At 46.0% G+C, this 20,682-nt stretch overlaps 1 protein-coding gene across 1 annotated transcript in view; it reads left to right on the top strand.

Moving 5' to 3' along the window:
• Positions 1-20,682, top strand: part of LOC8035232 (probable 4-coumarate--CoA ligase 2) — a 57,620-nt gene that overhangs the window by 24,076 nt on the left and 12,862 nt on the right. Inside the window, exons 6-8 of the mRNA XM_040210530.1 lie at positions 13,923-14,026; positions 18,066-18,268; positions 18,777-18,945. Of these exons, the coding sequence (XP_040066464.1) occupies positions 13,923-14,026; positions 18,066-18,268; positions 18,777-18,945 (476 nt within the window). The remainder of the gene's footprint in view (positions 1-13,922; positions 14,027-18,065; positions 18,269-18,776; positions 18,946-20,682) is intronic.

The following is a 20,682-nucleotide window of genomic DNA, read 5'->3' as shown; positions in this document are numbered from 1 at the left end:
TAAGGTGTTCGGTGAACCAACCGCACGTTTGGCTTTAATCACGTGATCACGCTCCCTCCCGTAACTACGCGCAGAGAGCGGAGCAGGCGATAACCGGTCTGGCGGGCGCGCAGCTTCTTCGACACTGTCGGCTTAGGAATGAAGGGATCCCTCCTCCTTCAAGGACGAAGACGCCGAGTCCCCTAATCTCAAAAGAGATTTGGAGAGATTTGTGATGGTGGGCGGGGAAAATGGGAGAGAAACCGTTTTCTCGTCACCTTCTCTCGCCCTTTTCGAGAGAGAGATAGAGCTCTTGCGCCAGGCCGAGGGACCTTCGTAAGCAACCCGTTTCGAGGCCTTCGGCGCGCCGCTCCACTGCGCTCTTCCCTCTCTCGAATTCTTCCGTTTGTCTCAGCTGGTATTTGCTATCCGGGTATTGAAAAACCAATATGGCAGAGATTGCTTAGACATGATAACTCTATAGTCAGTTACAGGTTAAGAAGGTAGCGGCAAATGCATCAGAATTAGTTGGGGGGCTAGTTGGTTGAACATCTAGACGGTGGTTTAAAAGCGCAAAGGACTAAGAAGAGAAGAAGGGGACAGGACAGAGCGCTTACTTACAACTGTCAAATTTAATAGAGCATCTAGAGAAAGACAAGGTGGAAGTGAAAAAGGAGAAAAGAAAAATGAAATAAAATTGAAGTCACTGCTGCTATTAAGAACATATTTGGTTTTAGAAATCGAAACAAAAATATTTTGACTGCAGCTGAAGGCAAAGTACTTGTCACGTAAAAAAAAAAAACTGTCTATACAGCAAAATGAAAAAATAATAAAAAATTGAATAGTAGGAAAAAAGAAAAAAACCATTAGGCAGAGCGACCGGCTAAAAAGTCTTGAGGTAAAACACCGCTAGAACTGAAGTTATTTTTGTGTTTCAAGTCTTTAGGGCATACACCGAAGGAACTGAAGTTCTTTCTGTGTTAGGGTCACTGATGGGGCGCTTATACACTTGTCGCCACTGGTGAGGATGACTTGAGCCTCGTACAGCTCTCGAATGTTTTTGTCACGGAACCGCTTCAGAACTTTGGTGTTGGTGAATGTTGGTGAGCATTTGCAGTCTCTGACATGCACCGCAAGATGTCCCGATGGTGCCGATTTCAACGTTTGGGCATGTTTTCTTAATCTCGTATTGATACATCGCCCCGACTGACCTACATACACTTTGCCGCAAGTAAATGGTATTTGATATATCACTCCACTTTGACATTCTACATACTTGAGTCGATGTTTTACACTGCATTCTTGCTGTTGATGCTGTTGGCAATTGATCTTAGGGCAGAGCCTTTTTAGTTTGTCCGGAGCTGAAAGCACGACTTGGACTTGAAACTTTGCAGCTGTTCTCTTCAAGTTGTGGGACAAGCGGTGTATATATGGCAGAACTATCGGTCGGTGTTTCTTGTGTTTTTCAGTGTCATGTTTTTTATTTGAGGTCATCAAGGATTCCGCGACTTCATATATTATCGAACTGGGATATCCCGACGCTTTCAGTCTTTGTACTTGAGCATCAAAGCTTTCCCCCGCTGAGTGTACGCAAGATTTTTTAAGAGCTGTATTCAATTGCAAATTGGAATTGGAATTGCAAAAAATTGCCTGAATACAGCTCTTAAAAAATCTTGCGTACACTCAGCGGGGGAAAGCTTTGATGCTCAAGTACAAAGACTGAAAGCGTCGGGATATCCCAGTTCGATAATATATGAAGTCGCGGAATCCTTGATGACCTCAAATAAAAAACATGACACTGAAAAACACAAGAAACACCGACCGATAGTTCTGCCATATATACACCGCTTGTCCCACAACTTGAAGAGAACAGCTGCAAAGTTTCAAGTCCAAGTCGTGCTTTCAGCTCCGGACAAACTAAAAAGGCTCTGCCCTAAGATCAATTGCCAACAGCATCAACAGCAAGAATGCAGTGTAAAACATCGACTCAAGTATGTAGAATGTCAAAGTGGAGTGATATATCAAATACCATTTACTTGCGGCAAAGTGTATGTAGGTCAGTCGGGGCGATGTATCAATACGAGATTAAGAGAACATGCCCAAACGTTGAAATCGGCACCATCGGGACATCTTGCGGTGCATGTCAGAGACTGCAAATGCTCACCAACATTCACCAACACCAAAGTTCTGAAGAGGTTCCGTGACAAAAACATTCGAGAGCTGTACGAGGCTCAAGTCATCCTCACCAGTGGCGACAAGTGTATAAGCTTCCCATCAGTGACCCTAACACAGAAAGAACTTCAGTTCCTTCGGTGTATGCCCTAAAGACTTGAAACACAAAAAGAACTTCAGTTCTAGCGGTGTTTTACCTCAAGACTTTTTAGCCGGTCGCTCTGCCTAATGGTTTTTTTCTTTTTTCCTACTATTCAATTTTTTATTATTTTTTCATTTTGCTGTATAGACAGTTTTTTTTACGTGACAAGTACTTTGCCTTCAGCTGCAGTCAAAATATTTTTGTTTCGATTTCTAAAACCAAATATGTTCTTAATAGCAGCAGTGACTTTAATTTTATTTCATTTTTCTTTTCTCCTTTTTCACTTCCACCTTGTCTTTCTCTAGATGCTCTATTAAATTTGACAGTTGTAAGTAAGCGCTCTGTCCTGTCCCCTTCTTCTCTTCTTAGTCCTTTGCGCTTTTAAACCACCGTCTAGCGGCAAATGCCCCTCAAAGGGAATCAGATATCCCTCCGCCACCTTTGCATCCAATAGCGTCCCACCGTTTCCGTGACGTCGCGGACAACGCGCGAGGAGGGTCTTGCCTTTCTGTACATATTTGCTTTATCTTTCGACTTTGACATAGCATTGTGGAAGCCACGCGAGGGAGATTAGAGTTCTCCCCCACCGACGGAAACAAAAACGACTTTCGGGGATTAGCTTCCCCCCTGATGGATACAAAGGCTGCTTTCAGGGGCTCGGTTTCCTCTCCGATGAATACAAAGGTCGCTTTCTTAAAAAGTGGGATCGGAGACAAGTGGGAATCCATTGAAGCGGAACAAGGAGCGTTTCCAGTGAACTCTTCTTTCGACTGCGGAGAGATTTGAAACGGGCGCATCACACTTGTGGGAGGAGCTTCTCCTACCTTCTTGACTTGTAACCGACTATAAGCCCCGAGAAGTTCGCCTGGCGCCCCCTTACGGCGAACCGGGGTGACGTCACGGCGAGGAGAGAATTTTTCCCCGACTCGCCCCGCTCGCCCTGTGGACGCTGTGACGACGCTAGCTGTCGGCGCGCTCGTTTCTATTTAATTTTTTTTTTTGGCGTGCTTTTCGTAGGAAGTGTAAATGTTTATATACGCCTTTATTGAGGTATGGCCTGTAGCTACAGGCGAAACTTCAACGAACATTTTAAGCATGGCTGACAGGCCAGGCAACGCATGAACCGCAGCTGGTATGTGAAAATAAAGAAATATGGCCACAATTGCAGGGGCATCACTACAGATTTGCATCTCGCACAATAAACGCTGCTGATGGTCCGAATGAATTGGCAGGTTATGTATACTATTTTTTTGTATCTCTGTCTTTAAACAAGATCGCCGCAGCAGAAAAGCTGCATGCTGCTCGAGCAACGTGCTAAATACAGTCTCGGCCATGGGGAGAGAATCACAAGTAAGACAGCCCAAGTGCAGGGGCAAAGCAAAAAAAAAAACAAACAAGGAACATGTATTATATACATTGCTCGCACTTGACCTTTGCTGGATTCGGATAGTATTTCAATGGACTACACGGGTGGTATCTGTGGACTTGTTTATATCAATCCTCAAGTAATATATAACAAACGTAAGTTAAGGTGTCTAGCTCGTTATTAGTCCGTTAAGCCCTAAAATTGAGATTTTACTTAAATCGAATTGTCCTGAAGCTAAAGTACCAGAAGCTTTTCTCACGCAGACTGTCGCCCTTCACAGGTTCCAAATTTTCTGCTACCAGTGCTGCATCTACCACTGGACAGACGTTCGAATGCTTGCTTTTACTCCTGTTTTCCTCTGTTGTCAGAGAGTCCAGTTGCAGGGAGTTTGGAGGCTGAGGAAGCTTTTGGGGACCTGCGGCAGTGTCTCTTAAATGGAAATGACAATTCAGACTTAACGGTGTATTTTCCGAATACCAAAGGCTGGAATAAAGAATGTCAGAAAAAAGTATAAACATTCCAAATTACGGCACTATTGCTGTGCATATTTTGGTCAGTTTACTGCATATCATAGAGGCAACTGGGGAAATTCGGCCGTGTTTGCTGCTACCATACAAACTAATTTCCAGTAATTGTGAATCCTCTAAGAAATATGCCTGCATACGCGTATAAACTATATAATTAATTCAGGAAGAAGCTACATTTATGTAAAACAACCCTGTTTCATGAGCACTTCAAAGATCATCAGACGCAGGGCCTTTAAAACATCTGCAAACCAGCGCATGCAGAGTGGCAGCGCAGAGTCGGGGTCGCGAGCTAATTTGCCGACCACCGAAAGGCCCATGATATAAAGGCCGCTTCAGATGCCTTGAAAGCGGGATGTAATATCGTCCTAAATCATGAACATGCAAGGAACAGAATTCCAGCGTCTGAAACACTTGCGTCACCGCTTCACCGACCCCTCTCAAGATTGCCTTGCGTCGTGTGGACGAACGGGGAGGTTCATCGGCGTAATTGCCTCCGCCAATAGTTTTCGGGATTTGTAACCCAATTTTAAAGGTAAAAGGGACAAGCAGGCTTATAAAATGTACAGAAGCACGTTAATATCGGCCTAACTCAACGTCTTGTACACGGGGTAAACGAAGTCCGGCTGCTCGAAGAGCTTGCGGCACACAACGCCAAACCAGGAAACCGGTGCTGGGAAGCGACCCGATGCGAGATCGCGGAGCGGGGTACTCGGCCTGACGTCACGGTACACCTCACCCAATCAGGGCGCGGCGACCGCAGCGACGCTTGTGTTCGCTCTCGGGGCTAATACGGGAACTATAGACCTTTTCATTTCAGTAGTTGCCTGACCGGCGGGTAGAGGGCGCTGACGCAGTCGCCGCCATTAGGTTGCTTCAATTTGGTCGGTTTCGGTTTCAACGTGCACGCGATTGTGATGCTATTTCATGCCACTTTCGATTAATTTTGCGATATAAATTTCTTTCTTGTAGCACACAGCGAATGAAGCAATAGTACTGAGCCACTTGGCAAACCACGAAGTGGTTTCGAGCCTCAATTACGATCTTTTTTTACGAACACTATATGCGTCTGATTCCGTCCATCGTTAATTTCGGCCAGGTTCGGCGGTGAAACAATTGCGCTCATGCACAGGGAGGAGTACCATTGTCCACGGCCGTACCCGCGGACACTAATTTCCAGAAGAAAAAAAAAAAAAAAAAAGAGAGCAGGATAAGCTCCACCTGCAGCGTGCGCTCGTTGCCTGCCGCCGTGCTTTGGCTGTGCGTGCACCGAGTGGTACGGAAGGTAGATAGCTCGCGCTGAAGTCAGAGCTGCTACTGCTAACCTTATATTCCAACAGACTATATTGCATGAGTACTTAGTGAAAAAGCAGGTCGAAAACATGACTAACGTTTTGCTCAATCACCAAGAACAGGTTAATTGACAAGTTTACTGTTCGATATTTGGTTTCCGTACACCAACCTCTTCTAACTGCGAGACTGGAAACGTCTTTTATAATGACTAGAAAAGTTTCATATAATCACGTAGATAATATAAAAACTTATATTGTCTCGACCGGTTTTATTTAAAGAAATTAAGCGCTCGAGAAATATTTTGATACACCAGCCTAGGCTGACTAGAACATTTCTTTAACTAAAGTGCTCATTAACAGCATTTCAAGATATATATTGGCCTTATGAAATAAACTTTTTGTTATATGGACATTTGCTTACGACGTTCTCAAGGTATGAGAATGGTGAGATACGTGAATTCCAGACTTCAAATAAAGTCTAACATTCCTCTTCCGTAAAATTTACCGAAATAAATTGAAGAGCGCAAAAGAAATGATCTCCGGTAAGTTTGTCTGAAGTCGAACTCCAGCGCCACCCAATGGACGAAAGCTGTTCACTGATTTGAAACGATGCACTTTGCACATTTTGACGTCGCCAGCTACTGAAAGTAACTCCCTATTCGCCGTCGACAACCGGCTGCACTCAGGTGATTTTCATGTGAAGGATTCTTTTCGCCGTCACATTTTGTGAATCATAGGCACTATCAAGCTGTCTGTGACAGTTTCTTACGCGGAGAGTCCAAATATTTGTGTTGAAATAAATTAATTGAATCTGCATGGTTATATTAAAAAATGACTTAAGCAATTTAAAGACTATGGACATGGGACCAAGCAGGATAGACAATTCCGTGGAATTCATAAAGAAGCCGATAAAGCGAATGCTTATATCGCACACGCGATTAAGAACGTAAAACAGATATAGGTGTGATATTGCGAACAAGTTGCCTAATGTTAAGGCACCGTTATTTCTAGCATAAAAATAATTCAAACTAAACGTTTGTTCCCGCCTCTTGTTCACAAGTTCTCTAGTGTAATCAAAAGAAACTGTTTTCGATTTGTTGTAACTACAAAACACCATGCTTTCGGGAAAAACACGTGGCTAATTACGCTGAGTGTTTTTCTTTCCTTCCTTGACACCAATGCGCACTCATATATATAATAGGGATTCCTACTGCAAATGTTCCGCCCTTATTAGTGGCCAAACCTCAGTTCGCATAAGATATTGGTATTTGAACCCTCGAGGCTCTCTTCAAGTCATATATGTATTCAATGTGCGCAAGTGCTAACGCTAATTCTTGTATCCCGCACGCCGACTGTAAAAAAAAATATATATATATATATATATATATATATATATATATATATATTCAAAACGTGTTACAAAATCAACTACAGAAGATACGCGCATAATGATGCAATGGAATTGTATGGTAAATATAAGTATCTGACGACGCTTTACGGAGTAAGGCAAGAGACGCGGCGAAACGCGACGAAAAACACGAATTCAACGCATTCGACAAGGCGCGGACGAGAGAGCGGAGCAACAAGTTGAAGCAACCTAATGGCGGCCGCATCACGTGATTCCAAGATGGCAGCGCCCATGCGGCGGAGGGTGAAAAGGGGCGCTTTGAAAAACGCGCGCAGCGCCGCTAGCGGAGGAGCTGGCGTTCGACCGTGAGGCGCGTTCAGCAGCCTGCGGCGCCTTTTCGCATGCCAAGCTGTGGCGGCGGAAGCGCGCACGGACGAAACTTTTGCTTTTTGAGCCGATACATTGAGGGTGACGTTGCATGAGTGCTGGGGCAGACCTAACAAGGGCATTTAGCTGTTCTCTTCTTCTTATATATTCAGTTTTAGTCGTTATTCGGGGTAATTTCTCTGGTTGCGGCCAAAAAAGGAGTTGGAGCAATTTTCCGAAAAGCAAGACGGCCGCCACCATAATTGCTTTGAGTGGGAAATTTATTTCGCTCATCGCTGTAAACGTAGGACTGCTGGAACGATGATATTGGAGGCGAGTGAGAGGTCCACTAAGTTTCTGCACGAAGTGTGCCAAGTTTCATTAAGACAGCAGGTGTGAAAGTTGTTTCTAACGAATGAAGAAATAAAGCTGTACGGGATATCCAATATTGGACCCAAAATGTTGTGTTATAGCGGGCTGTGCAAAGTGCAGATTTGGGCACACAGGTGCTTGGACTTGACAGTAACATGACACAGCACTTATTATACAAAAATAAAAGGTGGCATAGGAAAACCAGGTGAAAATTTGGTTTGGGCGGCGTAACTCAATGGGAACCGGTTTTGACCATGAAAAGGCTGTCAAGAGAATACAAATGGTCGGGGGAGGTGGAGACTTTAGAGGTAGAAAGGGACTAGTGGACTGTATTTCCAATTGAAACAACTTTACGAAAGGTGGTTCCAAAGCCGAGAAAACGAAGTTGTCGGCCAACACACGGTTTGGCCGCCAAGGGCTTTTGCGGTCAGCTGTTGTGTAATAACCTGTTGTGCGAGGTGCTGATTTTCGGCCCAGAGGTACTTTGACATGACCGTCACTTGGCAGAACACTTATTATAACAAAAATAGTTGGCATAGCGGAACGAGGTGGAAATTTAGTTTGGGCGGCGTAACTAAATGGGAACTGGCTTTGACCGTCAAAGACTGTCAGAAAATACCACTCATCGTGGGAGGTGCACACTTTACAGGTAGGAAGGGGCCAGTGGACGGTACTTCCAGTTCGAACCACTTTGCGATAGGTGGCTCTAAAGCTGAGAAAAACAAATTGTTGCCTACAGAACTCGGGGTGTCAGTGTTTCCACATCCAAAAGGAGGCTGATCAAGAAAGAAAGCACACCACATAAACTTCCATACTCAAACGCCGATTCTCCAGTGATTCCGAGTTTCATGGTTGTTTTCTTTAGATTTATATTTGTCACTCTTTTTACCGTTCAAATCTTTCTTCATGAAGTACAGATTGCGTGCCATATTTGTCCGGAAATATCATCGACACGTACGATGGGGACGAAACTTCTTTGGAGGGTATTCCTCCAACGAAATTGGCACTGCATACACGCGAGTGTGGGATGGCATTTCAGTTCGTCCCATCGGCGCTGACACATGTGAGCGCCGTTACTGGTACGAAAGCAAACGCAGAGCGCAAAGCGGCAGTGTAGAATATGTCAGCCGTGCCGACACAGTGGCAGACATGATCGGGACACCAAATTTCTCGCGTCGTACGGCACGGGTCCATCGTTGTCGCTGTCCCACAAAACATCGGCGAGGTGAAAAACTGTGAAACTTTGTCCCCACGAGATACGACGCATAACTATTGAAGCACTTAATGACGCAGCACAGGCAGCACTTCATGCTGTGAACCCAGCGCAACAGCACCACTCCGACTTCAACGCGTACCAACGTACGCGGAGTGGTTTCGGTTTCGTTTTCTCTGGGGTGCTCACTGCCTACCTTCGGTACCGGCCGCGAGGCGGCGCGCCAGTCGCGTCGCACGGAGTGTATAGAACAAGAGGACAAAAAGGGACTGACAGACACGAAGCACTGAACTCAGCTTGAAGCCTCATGTCAAAATTATAAAGATAATGATAAATCAAATGTCTCCCAACAAAAAGAAAAGGGGCGACATAAATTTCAAGAAGATTGTCGGCCACTTTGGCGTTCCCTCAGAGCATCAGTGAAGCTAACTAGCTTATGCCTCAAAATAAATAAAACAGGAGAGCATGCGCACAAAGAGGCATGCACACAAACATATGGAATGCGCCACATCGGTAGTATAAAATATCAACATGTGGGCGATCGTACGGGTGTAGCATTATAGCCCCAAGTGTAGAATCCGTGTGCACGCTTCAACCAGCATTGTTCCATGTTTTAACCTAATATCTTGAGGGTCTACAAATGACGGCATGATTACGTTGCACACGCTCGTGAGCACACTAACTGTCACTTAATTAAAAGCTGAATGCTCCGCCGTCACGGTGAGGACCAGGCCACATGATCTGAGAATTCGTGTCATGGGCTTTTGATAAAACTAGCCTTTTGAAGGCAGGGCAAAAGGGAAAAGTGCGGGTGTCAGTCGTGGGGCATTTGATATCGGCTGCTTTCGTGCACCACCCGATCGTACATAGGGCATGAACTTTCTGTAAAGCGGCCTCTTTTAGGGAACTTGGCAGTCCACTGTGATGAGTGTTCGTATGATCCTTTGCTGGATAAAACACAAATTCCGGGCAAGCAGGAACAGAAAACAGAGGGGAAAATTTTGGAGGTGTTCAAATTTAGCGTAAAGAAAGATGATAGTTGCACCAGTGCGTCGTCACTCGTTTCATCAAATAAGAAATTCAGATTCATTTGGCTTGAGGTATAATAAAGTGTGTATCAGTGGCGTAGGCAGAACATTTTTTCAGGGTGTGTTTTTTTTTTTTTGTTTTGTTTAAGCTGTTTGAAAGACACACACAAAAAAAAGAGAGGAAACGAAACTGCCCAAACACAATATTGTTTACTATTTTCCTCTTTCTTAGACGACAAAAGTCCAACCTTCTTTTCCACATCTCGTTCGTCCAATATTTAAAACATGGAAATTTAATGTTAAATGACGAAAGAACGCAGTCATTAAATATTATAATTGACTTTGAGTAAAAAAGTCCAGACAGGCTCACAAAAAAATTACGGTGCGTGCACTTCAATGCGGAACACTCGAGTATCCAATGACTGAAAACTGCGGAAAAGTGCCAGAGAATAGCGAAGTTTAGAATACGATTAAACATAAAAACTGCAATGCGCACTGGGGCAATGAGCTAGTGAAGCGTCACGCTCAATGTTCCTGCGCGGATCACATATTTAACAAATTATCGTTTTATAGTCATGTTTTAAATTATTTCTTTTCTTCGTTGTCGTTTTGCGAGAAAGTGGAAGAGAAAAATTCCAGTTTCTATCATTTTGTGGGGTCTAAACATTTAGTGGAAGCCGCCGTCGGTTGATAGAAAGAAGCGAGAGTACCCTTTCGGTTGCTGATTTGCATATTCCGGTTAAGCTCAGACTAGAAGCTCCGCTTTAAGCGCGAGCTTTCTGCCCTTCCAAAAACAAGTGTGATCGCGCAGGCACGCGCAACCACTGCACTGCCGAAGCCAGCGAGCTCGCGTTGAAGGCGAAGCGTCTGGTCTCAGCTTAGAACGGAGTAGCAAGCGCCTCTGGGACGTTGAAGCTCTCAGGTGCTTCAACGTCCCAGTCTTCGGAGTCTCGAAAGCAAATGTTCCGCTTCAGCACTGCTAACGAGCATGGAGGCCAGGATTTGCAGCAGGCGGCTTACATTAGGATACAAGGTCTCTGGGCAAATGCAAGTTGCCTGTACCGCTGAGACGCGCTAAGCGGTGCGGTCCCTCCACATTTGTGTCAAAACCAGTACTTCCCCAGGAAGTTCATCTAACAAAACGAATGCTCCACACGGGCTGGAGATTGGTGACCGGCGTCGTTGGCCACAACATCGCTGTCGCCTAGGGCGGACAATGCTGCCTGACGTGAATCTGCTGGTTCTGTTGGAGACGTTGATGACTCGCTTGAAGTTGTAGGTCAATCATCATTCTTAAAAAAAAAAAGTGAAGAACTGCTTGGCTCTTGAACTCATTTTCGAAAGTCTATATACGTAGAGGAAGTTCCACGACACACGTGCTGAACGCAAGCACGTAAGCATTACCCACTTCAGCGATTAAAGCAGTCAACTAGGTACGCTTTCAAACCAAATGATTATGAGCATTCCAAAGTTGCTTCAACAGTGCATATGCTGCCGCTTTTCTCTCTTGCTTCTTTTATTTTTTACAATGATGGGGATTTTTTCAGTGTGATTTTTGCATTTTTGTTTGTGTATTATTGAAGCTAAATAAGTAGAAACGAGTAAACCCTAAAAAAAAACAAGACAAAAAAAAAAACAAAAAAAAAAACGCTGAGCTGTTAGTTATTTTGTCGTCCGGTTTTCTCCTGATTGTAGTGTTCGTAAAGTCAGAGTATTGCTATTTTGGAGTTTTGTTGCGCTGCCCTGCTTGTTGCGCTGCTCGTCGAGTCCTCGACACTCAAAGGGTAGGGGAACTTCAGTTAAGCCGCCTGCATTCCCCGAGGCGAGGCCAGCGTCCTTCGAGGTCAGGATTTCGCGGCTTTTGTGACGTCGGGAACAAAGCCATTCGCACCTGCGAGCCTGAAGAAAGGCTTTGGTTACTAACATGGCCAAGTTTGGAGAGAGCTGTTCGAAGAGCCGGAGCCGGAGATGTATTTTTCCCACAGTCCACGGACAGCGTCGTCTTCGTTTTGCTTCGGTATGTTGTGGGCACAGCCCCTCGCCGTAGTGGATTGTCGAAACGAAACACACACAAAACAATTATACTGACATTGGAAAGGGGGAAGGGGTAAAGAGGACAACCATGAAATTTCGAGAATTTTCCGACACTTGAACCCGGTCCCCTGGCTACGCCACTGGTATGCAAATATGTTCGCGTTTTCCAAATAAAAATTGAGTTGGCAGTAGCGCTCCTAGTTTGCACTACTACTTCTTTCAGCTCGGTTGTTTGTTTTCCTTGCGCTTCTAAGTATAGGTTTGTTGCAGCTGACTTAACTTCCGGCTAAACTGTAGGTCAAAACCAACACTGTCGTCTACTATCAGTGCCTTGGCGACATGTTGGAGGCAAAAAATGTTCTTCACCTGACATGAAGTGCAGTCCATAAACCCGTAGTTAGTGTACGAAGCTTTTCTGTCAAGATCATAGAGTCAACTATAATCATCTAAAGCGAAAAGTCCCATGGGTTTGGCCGCGACGGGAGGGCGATGCATAGACGCGGACATCGGCGGCCCCATTTGGCCGTTCCTATGAGCTCATATCGCTGGCGACGCATATGCACCAAGGAGCAGCAAAAAATCACCTGTAAATTCTGCACCTTTTTTTTGTTTTTTTGTTTTGAAGAAAAACATTTGAATTGCGCGTTGACAAAATTAAATAAAGGTAGGCTGTACCAACTCACTTATTAAAACATCCTTGCCCATCTTCTCTCCCCCCCCCCCCAAAAAAAAAAAAAGAGAAAAAAAGAAGCGGGTAGAGAAAAAGAAACCTTCCCCGCAAAAAGGAAAAACAAAAAAAGAAATCTGCGCCGAGCAGCGTCGAACATGCGCCGACTAGAGTTCCTGTATAGGCTCCCGTAGGTAGCTATACGGGAATTCTAGCGCCGACTAGGGTAACTGTATATGCTCCGCTTGCGGAGCAGAGTACCGCAATGGTGCCATTCTGGAGCCAAGCAGTGCGGGAAGCCACGGTCGGTTTTTGCAGGGGACGCGAAGGCGCAGACGCGAGGCAGCGTGCTGTGGCGTGCTGCGGCGCGCTGCGTAAGGAAAATAGTGCGGCGTGCGGCGACGAGCCGCGCAGGCGCCGTCATCGTTTTCCCGTCGTTTCCTGTTTCCCTCTCGATTGCCAAAAACGCACCCGCAGATCCTGCGGGTCGCGTGTGAAGTGAAGTCGTCAAGTCATTGCGGTAAACGACGCAGCGGCTGACGAAAACGCCGTCCCCTCGCTTTCGGACGAGAGCTCGCCGACTCGCCAAGAAGGCCGGATGCGCCGGTAGCGTATCGCGTATCCCTCCGCGAGAGCCGCAGACGCCAGCAACGCGATCGTCGTCCGTGTCGTCTGCTTCGCATACCTTGGAAACGGATGTCCTAAAACATCGCTCGCGTTTTAAAGAAACAGGATTGTATTGTACCCAGCTGACGCACATAATGTTCAATGACTTAGGAAGCGTTCGGTTCGTTCGAGTTTATTCTGGGATCTATATTTGGCGAACTCAAAGCGGAAAATATGTTCCTTCGAAACTCGGCGCTCTGGAAGGCCGCTTTCCCGCACGAAGGTCGGATCCAGTTCTGCCCACGTGACCACACATCCGCCAATACGGAGATGGCGGCAAAAGGAAAGGGAACGCGATACTCTGGCTCTGCAAGCAGAGCTTATACAGTTACTCTAGCGCCGACCCCATAGCGGCGCCATCTGTTGACAGCCCGTGATATCGCGAGGAGAAACTAACTCTCGGTACAGTTACTCTCGAGTTCGAGTGAGGGTTACGGGAGAGTATCATCGAAAGAAGCGGTGGCGAAAGAGTAACTTTGATGAAGAGAGAGTTAAAGTAGAGTAACTTAGGGTACTTACTCTCCTTTGACACCTTTTTTTTTTTTTAGAGTGTACCCATTACAAGGCCCGTGTGCTGAATTTCTTACGTCCTCCTTCTCGATCGAATGCGAGGCAACTGTCGAATACACCCGGTGTGTCAATGTTAGCCTGGAGTTTGTATTCAACCGGTGCTTCACTCAGTTGGGTCTCTTCCCCGATACCAGCTAACGTTTTTTTTTTTTGTTGTTGTTGTTTTTTTTTTCGCCTTTTCAGATGAGTTGTGCTACCAGTTGAACGATTCTGACTGCTCGCTGATTTTGACTGATCCTCCGTACGCATCCAAAGTACTGAAAGTAAAAGAGCGGCTGAACCTCAAGGTGAGCATTTCACGATATCTCTAGCTACAGGACGGCTGAATCTCTGTTGTGCAAGTTTGGTACTTGGGAGAAGTGTTAATATATACAGCAAGTCATATTTCATCAGCCTGGTTGTGAGGGTGGAAGATGACTGACCGGGGCGGCGTACGCTCCACGGCGTTTATTGGTGCGGTGACCAATGTTGCCCGCCGAGCCTGGCGGGCACAGGCGGGCGGACTGGAGGGGGAGCTACATACTTGTCACATAACCGAACAATATAGCACAGCCCAAGCAGCAGAAAAAGAGGTCGATGCTGGTTTTTAGAGCTCATAATTTTATGTCCATGTTGATTTTGCGAGAATGTCTCTAGCACCACCTCTGGCCTTGGTTTTGGCGTACTGCTCAAACAAGAATATATGCCACGATCGTCGCGCGCGAATATTCGTGTAAATTTAAAAAAAAAGTAAAAAATGACCTGCCTCGTTGGCCGAGCAACAATGGTATGTTTATCAGTCCTTGTGTTTATTTAAAAATACTGCGACCTCACATATCTTTGCAGGAGCGAAGAAAAAGAAAAGCATTGCGTACAACAGACATAAATGAATGAAACATACCCTGTGGTGAAAATCCAAAATATTGTACTAAATAATTGCACTAACACTACACTCCAAAAAAAAAAAAAAAAAGTTTGTGAGTGCACTTTCTTGCAGGGCACGAAGACAGACGATCACTGCGAAAAATAAAAGGATCTCCGGTGATTAACCAAGCTCAGAATACGATTAGATTCGAAAATGCGACCTGTGCGCAGGGGAGAAAGAGAAAGTGAAACCTCATGCTAGTTCCCTCCACACATCTCGTGTTTAGGGACTAATCGTGTTTCGAGCTCCGCCATTTGCTAGGATGCCTTTATATGTCTCCCTGATTGGCCATCGCTATTCCCTGCAAAAAAAAAAAATAATAAACTCGTTTATTTATTTATTTTGTTAGGGTGTGGAGCGTAGAGCAAGTCGTCTGCTTCTTGCGAAGGAGTTGTGGTGACGTCAGAACGACGCCGAGTTTTGATTGGCTTTGACTGGAAGGATAGTGGGTAGACATCATATGCACTGCTAGATGCCTTGAGGTAGTCCCGCTATTTCTTTTAATCAGCCAATAAGAGCTCGCAACATCGCCAACCTTTGTGTAAAAAGCAGACAAACTTTCGTTCCGCATGGTCGCCGATAGCCCGAGAAACGCCGCGCTAGGCCTATCATGACCAGACTTTTCTATTGGTGATTGGGTCTTTCGCGTCCTTATCAGCTGACGCCGCAACGTGATTGATTACCCCGTGATATTAAAATGCCCGCGGGACTCGCCACGCCCGGAGCCTTTCTTTACCTGTGTGCAAGCAATTCGAAATAAAGCGCCCTTCACACATATGTGACCGAGTAGGACCGAAAGAGACCAGACCAATTTTGAGAGGCCCGTTCAGGCACTTACGACCTCTTAAAGGGGCACTCAAGCGGTTTTTGGAGAAGCTACTTTTTGGTGCGATGGCGTTAAGGAAGTGTCATTGAATGAGTATCTTCGGTTTTAGAAGGCAGAACCGCCTGTTAATCACGCAGGAATAAAATACGTGCGGACTCTTTTCTGTACTTGCGAGGACCAATGAAATTATCGTATGTTTGAAAGTTTTGGCGGTCTTTGTAAAGTTTCGCTAAAGAAACAATTTTCGGTTCATTTAAATATGTTGTGCATGATAATTTCACAAGACGTAATATATTTCTAGTTTAGAATACGCGATACTGCAATTACCGTTTCACAAACAAGGGACTACGTTTTCTCCTTGGCTTCCTCCGCGGGGGGTGAATTTCCTGTTCCCCAGGGATGCGCGGAAGCGCACGTATCTCCGCGCGTTGCAGGCCGGTCGTGCCGGTCGCGGGCCGGCCGGCTCCTTCTATCCGCAAACATGGCGTCGGTGGTGATCCTCGGCGTGGACGGCGTGGTGAAAGCTCATCGTTCCACGTAAAAGCGCTACCCTTGACTGTGAATTTTCGTCGTGTGTCGCTATGATAACCCAGCTCGTACTAGAAGGGAAGATCCACCTACGCGTGCGGCGATGTCGTGGCGGCACTCTCAAGACAGCAGAAACGCCTGTGCCATCGTGTTTGTTTACTTCGACTACAGCGGTGCTTTCTTAGCATTCGTGTCCTCGAACATCGCCCAGATTTCTTATTTGGCGTGCTCAAGTTCGAGGTATTACTGGCGCGTACCGTATAAAGGATGCGAATTTTCACGCGTTTTTATCACCGGAGAAAAGTGATTAGTGTTAGCAATCCTGAACGCTCGCTTGTCTTTTATAATCGTAGAAAAGGCGTGTGGCGATATTTGCACTATTGCAATGTCGTGTATTAGAGTCGTGATTGTCCAAGACGGCGGACAGCATCTTTTTATTTTCTTTTTTTCATCCACTGTACCCTGCAAGCCCATAAAGAAAAATAATAATAAAGCTTTAGGCTATAGAATACTGTCTGTCTATATTCTGTTACTGCATTGAGTAGCAGTGCGTCCCCTTTTTAGAGGGGTCGCTGAAACAGTTGACGGTGGCGTATAGAAGCGGTCGCCGTGCTGACGACCCGCTGCGCTTGTTGTAGTGGTTGCAGGTGTGTGTACGCGCGGCGCAGAGCGGTCGTTCCGGTCGCTCCGGTTGCAACGGACGCAGTCGTAGGTACGCGCTCGCTGCACATGTCTGAACCAGCCTTCCCCACATCCTCCCGAGGCGAAAGTCAACGTGGCGACATCGTTTGACATCACGTACCAGAGGTAACGCTGCGATGTCAAACGTTGGTTTGGTTACGACTTGCCCCACCCGCTAATCGAAGAACGCCCGAAAAGGGCTGCGTTTCGTCGTCCTCGAACCCGAACATGACTCCGAAGCGCTGCTATCGTCCACATCGCACGTCGGAGTGGCGTCATAGGAAATCATCCCCAGGTCGGCTGTCCGTCGAAGAATTTCAACCTCTAACGGCGTCAGGTCCTCGAGCGTAGAGAACTCTGCGACTCCGCCATGATTGAAGCTCGAATGACAAAGAGGTTTGGCCGATGCGGCTACCTCGGGATCACTGCGCGACGGAACGTCGTCCAACGCCATTGGCCCGAGATCCTTTTCATAAACGTACGAGGACCAATGAGAGTGGTTTCGTTTTCGGATGGATCGAGGTTTGGTGGCCTTCAATTATATTTTTATTAAAGAAATAATCACCGCATGACTATACTTTTTGGTTTTTAGGGATACTTAAGGCGTCTAAATTCATCTGTCATCATCAAAACACGAACTCACAAACCACTTGAGTGCCCCTTTAAGCGCCGCAGCAGGTCCTAAGACGTCGCAAGAGGCTAAAAAACCGGTCTGGTCTCTCTCGGTCTTACTCGGTTGCATATCTGTGAACGGCACTTTAGAAATGGCTGCCTTGGAACATCTTAATATCTCTTACAACGAGAGGACACACTGGCGCCATGTATTGGGTACCAGTGAAATCTTGGCGGCCTGGCATATTTCCTATTTTTCTCACTCATTATCCTTTCTTTCTTGACTCGAAAAACTTTTATCAACGTTATAAATGAACCTTTCTCACAGGTATTACGCACGTTTGACCTCAGAAATCCCGCAAAACCTCTGCACTTGTGAAATGCATTTCCAGGGTCACCGCATAGATGGCGCCAGCGTGGCAGTGTGTTCTCTCGTCCCAATAAATTTTAAAAGGTTTCAACAGGCCTTGTCTCTCTCGGTCGTACTCGGTTGCAAGAGTGTGAACGAGCCTGGCCCGTTCACACTCTTGCGACGGAGTAAGACCGAGAGAGACCAGACCGGTTTTTAAGCTTCTTGCGATCTCTTAGAACCAGCTCCGCTGCAGCACTTCCGGTCCTAAGACGTCGCAAGAGGCTTAAAAACCGGTCTGGTCTCTCTCGGTCTTACTCGGTTGCAAATGTGTAAACGGCGCTTAACGTTCTAAAAGAAAAAAAAAGTGTACATCGGAATTTATGGGGCTCGATCATTCACGCTATACGTTCAACCGCAATCCAGGGCATGTACGTGCTGGGAGAAGCGGCTGGCTTGGAGTCCGTGTCCCACTTCCGGAACCTGGACGAAAACGACTTCAGAGAGGTTCCGGTGGCCGACCCCAAGGAGGCACTGATTGCCCTCTTCTACTCTTCCGGAACCACGGGGGTTCCCAAGGGAGTCGAGATCTCTCATCACTGCCTCGTCGCTAATCTGCACATGTCCAAGTAAAGGCGCTAATACCATAATCACGCTGTCTTTCGGCTACCGGCTCGAAAAACGTGACTTGCTCTCTATCTGCCAGAATAGATCGAAAATTACAAACTAACTAGACTTTAACGTCACGAAACGTCACACTGTCGCGTGACGTCACAAAGAGCAACAACGTCCGTTATTTTTAGCAAGGCTCAAATTCGCTAAATTTTTACATGGCAGCGTAACTCTACAGCAGAGTGTGCAGCGTCCCATGGTCATTATTGAAAAGTTAAAAATCAAAAAACCGACAATAGGAATTCCAGCAACCTTTAAAAACCTCTAACTTTAGCGGGAAAACCACTAAGCTGGCAACAATGATCTCGGCTGTCACCGGAGTTCATTTTCAGAAAACTGCAAAAAGCTGCCAATTATTTTCTTTTTTCAGGGTGTCAATTGTGGATGAGAAAACTAAAAAAATAAATAGTCACCAATGCACAGAAGCTCGACTTCTGCGCTGACCGGTACTCTCATTCTCCGCAGGGAAACGCTGTGCTACGAAAAGAACGACGTTCTGTTGGCATGGAGCCCCATCATGTACGCCTCCGGCTTCATGTTCACCATCGTTGCCGCCTGCATGGGATCAACCTGCGTCATGGTCAACTCATCGATTCCCTTTGAGGAATTTGTTCGTTACTCGAACAAATTCCAGGTGACTACGTCGAAAGACACCAGAGAGTTTTTGTAGATCGTTTCCGTCGTTCCGCAATGGTCTCCGCAACCCGCCAGGATACCCGTAGCTCCTCCAGACAACGCTATACTCCATTCAACCCTAAGCTAACAGTGCAGTGAGAGCTACGCGCTCGCTGGACAAATCAACCAAATTCCTTTCATCACCTAACTCCGCTCTATGCGTGAGTATAGTCACACGTATGACCGGTCCAACGAGCACGTAGCATCCAACGCATTCTCGGCTTAGGCGTGAAAGGAGTGCAGTGACACCCGTTTAGAACGAACCCACGTACAGCGAATTATTGTCGATATCGAACTCACGAAAAATTGAGATAAAAATGCATGTAAAAAGTATGTTTTATACTGAACAACATATTGGCTATATCGAACTTTTTCTCCCTGGAAGGCTTCCAAAAACGCGCAAACATTGTCTTCAAGCCCGTTCTTCCTTCCAAAAAACAAGTAGGAAAGAAAGAAAATTCCAAAAGCTCAAGTTGCGAACAAAACTGAGCTAAAAGAAGTGATTCAGAAGGGGAGAAAGGTAAAAAATACTCTCTGCACAGATAAAAATAAAAGAAAGAAAAACCTTCTAGCGCGTTGTTACCAGGCGGAAGTGAAGATATGAGAAAGAAAGAGAAGTTCTCGCCTCACGACGAACTCATCGTGGAAGTTTGTTGTAAATGCTTTTTGCTATATCGAACTATTTGCTATATTGAACTGAGGGTAGCGTTTCCCGCTGTTCGTTATAAACGGGTTTGACTGTAGATCAGCGCGCACGCGGAGTAGGGAAGTCTTTTTTCCTAAAGGAGTAGCGAGGAAAAAAAAAGATAAAAAAGCGCTTTACGCAAACTTTTCTACCTTATCGTTTGGCACAGAAATCGGGGAAGGAGACATCGGGCAAAAGTAGTACAGTCTTCTTTTCTCCGGAGTCACCTCGACAACGACAAAGACGTTACCAGAAAAAAAAAAAAAAAAAAAAAAAAAAACTGCCCGTTCTTTGGGAATATTTTAAAGGCACACACTAAATCCGTATCATTTGTAGATCTTCTGTGTCATCATTATGTCATCTGACGTCACGTGAGACTATGACGTCAGGTGGCTTCATGAGCTGTTGTCGTGACGTCATGACGCCACAGCGTCGCTCCATTGTGTCACCTGAGTCATGACTTCACGTGACGGTACGTCATGTGATCAGGTGACTTGACAAAAGGCACGTGACGTGACACCGTGGCGTAATGGCATCAAGTGACATGAGGTGTCAGGTGACGTGAGGATGTAACATGAACCGGCATGCTGATGACGTCATGTGAACACCGTCACGTTTTCCGCGTGATGTCACCACCGAGACTACACGCCACGAACCCGAGCCGTATATTGAGAAGTTTGGTCATTGATTGGGAAGTATACCAGGCAAATGAGGAGCCGCCATTGGCCGAGAGCGGGCTGGGCGTGTTCCAGGGCGTCTTCACAAATTCGAATGTGGCCAGCCAAAAGCCGCGAATATTGCCCTGGCGGCGGTCGCGAGAAACAATATTAATAGGTGTGTCAGAGTAACAGTCGGTGACTGAAAACATGCTGCACGTGATTTTTTTTTTTTTTTTTAACACGGTCATGCAAAATTAATTTCTATAGGAGAACGGTCGACGTGATCCGTACGCCAGGCGCCGAGGGCCGGGAAAATGCCGTGCGAGCGGTCGGACTCCGACCGAAAAAATTA

This window comes from Ixodes scapularis, unplaced genomic scaffold (genome assembly GCF_016920785.2).
Source record: "Ixodes scapularis isolate PalLabHiFi unplaced genomic scaffold, ASM1692078v2 PGA_scaffold7__128_contigs__length_106722199, whole genome shotgun sequence".
Classification (NCBI taxonomy): Eukaryota; Metazoa; Arthropoda; class Arachnida; order Ixodida; family Ixodidae; genus Ixodes; species Ixodes scapularis.
The sequence above is the reverse complement of the archived record's forward strand: the minus strand, read 5'-3'. Positions and strand labels throughout refer to the sequence as shown.